General features: G+C 31.5%; 1 protein-coding gene across 1 annotated transcript; it reads left to right on the forward strand.

Annotated features, from left to right (window-relative positions):
* The first annotated feature begins 1,590 nt into the window (after positions 1 to 1,590).
* Positions 1,591 to 7,144, forward strand: LOC125064877. Its single transcript, XM_047672172.1, has 4 exons — positions 1,591 to 2,036; positions 3,827 to 4,116; positions 4,200 to 6,028; positions 6,449 to 7,144. Exons 1-4 carry the CDS (start codon positions 1,708 to 1,710, stop codon positions 6,929 to 6,931), a joined length of 2,931 nt encoding a protein of 976 aa, XP_047528128.1. The 5' UTR covers positions 1,591 to 1,707; the 3' UTR covers positions 6,932 to 7,144.
* Positions 7,145 to 7,155: the final 11 nt, after the last annotated feature.

The following is a 7,155-nucleotide window of genomic DNA, read 5'->3' on the forward strand; positions in this document are numbered from 1 at the left end:
ATATTATATAACATTAAATATTAATTTTTATAATGACAAAGGTATCACAAAGCGATCCATGTTTTATATTAAGTTTAAAAATTAATTTTATGAGGTTTATGAGGCTCTAACGATTACTGAGTAACTTATAATTCTAGAACAATTGAAATATCATATAAGTATATGCATATTCGAAATATATAAGTCGCACGTTAAATCACGATATAATAATACGATATTAGAGAGGTGTACTTTGCGATATTATAATAATGATTTTTTTAAATAATTTCATAGTGTGATCAAAAACCTCACAAATAAGTCATAGCTCCTAAGAAAAAGATTTTTAGTTTTTCCAATGGTCAACAGCTATTAGCCATAGTGGCCTCTAGTCGTAGAATACTCTGCGATTAAGGGAAGGGCTCAGAGTATGCGCGTCCTAAAGACGCCTCCTGTGAGGCCGGACCTCGGCTCCAGATCCTTTGGAGGGATGACATTGTGTGCTCTGAACCCCGTCATATGCCTAAACGCGGACGGGTGGTAATGAACGAGATACCTCAGACTTTTCTTTTACATATTGAAATAGTCATAGCTATAATTGTTATATTTCTGATATTTATAAAACAAATTAGCATATTGTTGCTGCTTATTTTTAAACCATCCCAACATTAATATTACTTTTGAAGATCGCCATCAGCGGTTTTATTATCTTAAATTTTAAGTTAAGTTTTAAAATTTTAAATAATGTTTTTTGGCAATATATTGTGATTTTCTTATTCGTGTTTCTATCTTTCAAAGAAGTACAAAACATTTATTGATAAAAAATCCCATAAAGATTGCACAAAGCTATCGTCTAACGACTATTTTGTTATCAAAAATAAATAAATGGCATAATTTGTACAACTGATAAAAGATTATAATTTAAACATTTATAAAAAAAGCAGTTTATTTGAAGCATGGAGCAAAAGCATTGCATAAGAATTAAATAATTAAGTATTATGTTTATTTATGACATGGATTGTGCTGTTTCTTGTTGGATTTATTTGAAGATTTTTACATACCAATGTATGTTTTAAGTGTAATAAATGAATAAAAAAGTCTATAACAGTAAATTGATAATATGTGAATTTTTTTAGGCAGAAGCTATATGGCTAACCCTTTTGACATAAAACTACGCTTCAACAACAAACTATTTAATTAAAATTCAAAATAAACATTACCGCATTTTTCAACAAAACAATAAAAAGTTACCAGGTAGAAAAATAAAAAGTGAAATATCAATAAATAAAAAAATACAAAAGTACAATACAAAGTTTGCGTGCGTGTGAATGTGTATGTATGTATGTATGTATTTGATGAAAGAGTAGAACCACTCAGGACTACCAAGTAGTAGTGAACACGTTCTTTCAAGTGATGCAAACGCTCTTTTCAGTAATGTGTAAGTTGAATAATAACATTGCAACTAGATACAAATAATAATCGGCACAATGGCGATCGATAAATTAATCATCAAGTATTGATTAGATAAATAATGGTGATTTGATTTTGTGAATACTTAAACAGTACTGTTTTAATTATCAAGGAATCCAGTGCACTTGTGTTTTTTATTTGTTTTCAAAATCGATACATAACAATTATTTTAAACGTCATTTTAATATGGCATAAGTGATATTTTTTTCTTTATTATATCGTCGTTTTATACTTCATTTGGATTACATAAAATAAATTGATATGGGAAATGCAAAGTCCAAGAAAGTCCAAAAGGAACCCGATAAGTTTTTTGAGCGAGAGCGATGGAAACAGCAAAAAATTGAAGAGAAAAAGAAAAAGAATATTAATTTACAAAACAAAAGGGCTGCCGTTAAAGATCGTCCAATAAGTTCTTCGGTTACATTGTCACCTCCAGTGCCTGGGCCTGGCCCGGCACCTTCTCCATCACACGTTCGTTCCTACGATGAAGAGGCCCTGGATCGTATGCGGTATCAACTTAATAATGACTGCGATGCCTTCTTGTTAAATAACATTCTTTTGTCGGTGCAGTTTTTTGAAAATTATGAGCGGTGAGTGTAGTTTGTTTTTAAATATATTCCAATAATAACTACGCATTCAGTTATATTTTTAAATATTCTTTGAAATGATAACGTTTTTGATGAGTAACGGTTTCCAACAAATTATTATTTGTTTATGACAATGTAAGTTTGATAAAATGTGAGGGTTATTTGGACATTTAAGTGAACGTAATATGTATAAACAAATTAAAATATAATGCAGCTACAGTCAAGGCATGACCGCGTGGAACAGGCATGATGCACATGTAGCGGTGCAGCAGTCTCTGTTTATTTAATTAAAACTAAAATAAAGATGGGTAATCATTTTTTAACGGTATTGTAGTATGTTTGTAAAATTTAAATTAAAATAAGAAACTTTAAAAGTAATGGAGCTTAGAGCTTAAATTAAAAGGCAATTTCAAGCAATTATGTATAATCTTATCTATAAGGCCACAAGGTTTGGTTAGGGCGAGATCGAATTAGTCATATTTCTTCTACGGGGCCGTACCTAGTCAATTTTTCGGTTCAATGTTCGGTTTTTAATGGCAATGGCAATGTACGTATTGTTTCCGTTCAGAAAATTACACATTTAGATATATTTTTTAAAACTATGGTGATATACTTATAAATAATAATTATAAAAAATAAAAAATATATTGCAATGGAATGACTTTTCGTAATTATAAGCATTCATTTATCTCAGGATATAAAAAGTAGAGGTAGTCTAGATTTTAGCTTACCTTAAGTTAAGGTCAATTTGGTCCACTGTTTTACGAATCGAACTCCGTATTTATATATTTAAAATATATATTACATTTAATATTCTAAAAAATCGAGACCGTTGAATGTTCTAGAAAGGAAGAGACCCAAGAAATTATTACGAAATATTTCTTTAAATTATTGATTAAATTAAATCGTGAAAGGTCGTTGTTATTATATTAATTATCCTTTAGCAATCAAACATTTCATGACATTTGTTTAATATTATTCAGTTTATTTTTCAACGTATCCTGGAACATTATGTAAATCGAGATGTATACCTGAGTATTTGCGTAAGGCTTTATGGTGTAAGACATTATACTGTGGAAGTAACTAAAGGACTAAAAGCTTGTCGTATCTATGATATCATTTGATTAATTCAATTCAATCCCACATATTCTTCAGTTATTTCTAGCACTATATTTTATTAGTCACAGTTTTAGATATTCCTTTTGTCTCATTATTGCATAACTACGTAATAACGACTATATCTAATGATTAGTTAGAGGATTTTACAAATACTTTACCGCCGATGCGTACTTTTAATTGGAAAACGTTATAACTTAATTATATACACTGTTTTATGTATTTGCGATTAGGTGATTATACTTTTATCAATGTATAAAGAGTCGAATAATTGCGAAAATTGATCAGACACCTCAGATAATTATTTCAAGCAATCCAGGGCTTTGAAAAGAATCATTCCGACAAATAATTAAAACAATTATGCGGATATGATATTGAAATAAAGACATTAAATAGCGATAACAGCTCAAGAACATATTTCAGATATTGTTATCACATACTTTGCTAGCGGTGATTTCTTTATGATTTAATAAATCACGTAGCACCGGCTTATGAACATATTTGTTGACGTCACAGAGTCATGTGGAATGCATATTCGATTAGTCAATAATTATTAGAATAGGATGCGATGATAATATACATACTAAATAGCAACGTTGAGTAAAGTGTAGGATTAATTTGGTAGACCTATTTTTGAACATAGACTAAATATAAAATGTTATTTATTTTATTTTTAGGGAGGTTCATGATATAAAGAACAACCCCATTAGCGAGCATCAACATACAATGGACGAGGCAATGGTACGGCGACATAAGCATGTATTTTTCGCAGACAGAATACAAGAATGCGTGCAAGAGCATGTATTTTACCAGAGACGGAGGGATCAAACGGAGCCCCTCATCGCTCCGAGACTTTTTATAATTTATGATAACGTAGAAGCAAGCGAGCCCGGTGATACTTCTGATTACTGCGCAGTCCTCGATGCGCCATTTTATAAACTTCGCATAGAGGATAGTAAGGAACCAGGTAATTAATAAAAAGAAAACTATTTACAGACTTTAGAGTAAAGTTTTCCTAGTTAGCGTATAATTTACCTTTATTTTTTTCAGGATATGTAAAACTAAAAAAATTAGAAGTTTTAGAAAGCACTCTCTCCAAAGAAACTGAGTCAAATATTGTACCTCAGATGAATTCTGATGACAGTATATATACGGATTCGGAGAAAGAATCAAATGCATCAGATGATCCACCATATTCAGAAAAAAGTGTAGATGTTTTGCGAAAAATAAAAAAAAGATTGTCTGATTTGAAGCACGAAGAAAATAATAAAAAAATAACCATCGAATTGAATGGTAGAAATATAAAATCCAGTTTTGGTGATGTTTATACAACAGATATGACACCAAATTTGAATAACCAAGAGGTTTCGTTTAATATTGAAGAAAAAGGATATATTGATGACCGTGACGTTAAGCCAAGAAAATCTATTTTAAAAAATACCAGGCGTTTTAGTGGACCTACGAAAGAAATATTAAACAAAACACTACTTGGTGATACGCGGCACATTTCTTTAGAAAACATAACATCTGAAGATACAGAAACTTCAGGTTATCGATCAAATACAAGCAGTCGTCAAACAGAATCGAGTGAAACAGAATCAGATTATGGCTATGCAACAATAACTGAATCAACAACACCTAAGAAAGTTGAGCTTACCTTACAAACTAATTACACATCAACATCAGGAGTTTTACCAGATGAAAGTTGGATAACTGTCAATGTTAAAGCTGTTGATTGGAGCGATGATGAGGACGATGATACAGAATCAAAAGTATCATTAAGTCGAAGTTTATATGAAACTAACCATTACCTAAGTTCAATTATTTTCATGAACGACTTTGTTGACAACTTCATACTTAATTTAGGATCTGGTTTAGGTTTTTCACAAGATACGATTAAAAATGCTCTAACGCAAGGAGCGAGTATATATTGTAACGCGGTGAATAATGGTTCGAGTATTAGTTATGAGGTTTTTCCTGCATTGATAGCTGCTTGGCCTAATGCTGCTAATCAATGGATTATACGGGAGCGAAGAATAATACAAAATCCAAGGACTAACTTCAGCTACCAATGGCCGACAAGATATATGGTAAGCAAAGCCATTGGTTTTGGCTGCTTGCTGGTGCCGTTAGGATTTAGACCAAAACGTGGAATTAATCCCGACCAAAGAATACAGTGGCGTATTATATTTCCCGCAGCGGAACGTTATTTAGAAAGCTGTTTAGCTCATTCTCATATGCGATGTTACTTGTTTGCCTTGACTCTTCACAAAACTTTTATGGAGAATGAAACATCTAAAATAGGCATCGATGCAAGTCATATCAAGAACCATCTATTTTGGCAGTGTGAAGAAAATTACGCAAGGTGGCCGGAAGATCGACTCGGAGAGTCGTTACGTTTATTTTTGCGAAGTTTTTATGTACACTTTGGTCAATCACGTTTTCCAAATTATTTTATTGAAAATTGTAACGAGTTTAAGTCCATTCCAAAACCGATGCTTTTAAAGCTTCAGAGAAAATTGGCGGATATTCTTGAAGCGCCAGTTATGCATCTATTACATGCAATTGAAAAAATTAAATATATGAAGAAAGATTTTTATCCAACATTAAATTGTCACAGGCTTTATGATATCTTAACGTGTAAGAATCCATTACGTATTTTAAATCCACAGTTACCTATTGTTGTGCCAAATTACGATGAAAGTACGGATAGCGACGATGAACAAATAAATAATATTTGGGATAAAGCAAAAGCTCACGATAAACACTATCAATGGAAGAAAGAAAGGCAACGCCAAATGAAAGAACGAAGACGTGCTAATGTAACAAATAAAAAACAGAAGACGACTGTGAAAGTAGAAAAAGATATAAATAAAAATGTAAGTATGATCAAAACGTATATAAATTTTCATTCACAGCACAAATTCTCATCAACATAATAATCATGCCAAAACAAGCAAATGCCCGTAAATATATGGTCATAGATCCAAAGCTTCGTATGTTCAATCGAATCTGATTCATGCAACATGAGATAAATTATTATAAAAACAAATTAGCCACTTAAGTGAATTTACATACTTTTGAACTCCCAGTTTCTGCTTTAGTTCCATGTGTTCTATCCACTGGGTTATTTCGAGTCATCAATTTGCCAATCAAACGTGAATGATGTTATATAGTATCACCAATTTTGTTATCAACTATTGGTACTTATTATTCATTCTATAACACTATGAACTTCTTTTGCATATAATATTGAAGTCGATAATGTTAATATGTTTTTATTTGTTTTCCTTTAACAGATAATACTACCTACCAAAATGGATGCAGAACGGCGACGTCTTGTATTAGAATTCTTCATACCCCATTTCATTGCAATGGCACGTTCAAGTGAAAAATTCGACTCTTTACGTCAGGCTGTAATATATCTTGAGCAAGCTCAGAGATTATCTTATCTTTTGAGGGAAGAACCAGGAGATAGTACTGCGTATGAGTATTTAGATGTGATAACTGATAAATTAGCTGATTGCCGGCGTAAATTAGTGAATCAGGGTGGTTACAAATTACCTCCGCGAGAAAAAAGTAATTTGCAACACAGTGTCTCAAATTCAAATTTGATGCGTAAGCACCGTCCGCGCTATGAACACATTATAAACCAAGATTCCTCTTCTGACGCTTGTAGCATACAACCATTTACATTTGCAGATGTTCATGTTGAAAATGTTTTAATCCAAGAAACAAAAAAATATCTTGATATTAATGGTAATGAAGAATCTAAATTGTAATTTGAATTATATAAGAGAGGATGTAGATAAGCTAATTAATTTTAAGTTGTCACATGTGCATCGACACAATTTAACATTTATCGTTACTATTGCAAAAATGTGTACTGATTTTAATGTACATTGATTTTTAAACGAGGATACGACAAAAAAATGATTAAAGTGTAGACACGTACAACTTTTCAAAATAACACAAAATTTTGGAGAAATGTTATAAAAAAATTCGA

Source organism: Vanessa atalanta, chromosome 6 (assembly GCF_905147765.1).
Source record: "Vanessa atalanta chromosome 6, ilVanAtal1.2, whole genome shotgun sequence".
In the NCBI taxonomy this organism is placed as follows: domain Eukaryota; kingdom Metazoa; phylum Arthropoda; class Insecta; order Lepidoptera; family Nymphalidae; genus Vanessa; species Vanessa atalanta.

What these genes read in the sequence shown, in the direction of transcription:
- LOC125064877 (XM_047672172.1), top strand. Translation starts at nt 1,708, where the DNA reads ATGGGAAATGCAAAGTCCAAGAAAGTCCAAAAGGAACCCGATAAGTTT. An exon ending in TTTTTTGAAAATTATGAGCG is followed by an intron (nt 2,037 to 3,826) that starts GTGAGTGTAGTT and finishes TTTTATTTTTAG; the next exon opens with GGAGGTTCATGATATAAAGA. An exon ending in AAAAAGATATAAATAAAAAT is followed by an intron (nt 6,029 to 6,448) that starts GTAAGTATGATC and finishes TTCCTTTAACAG; the next exon opens with ATAATACTACCTACCAAAAT.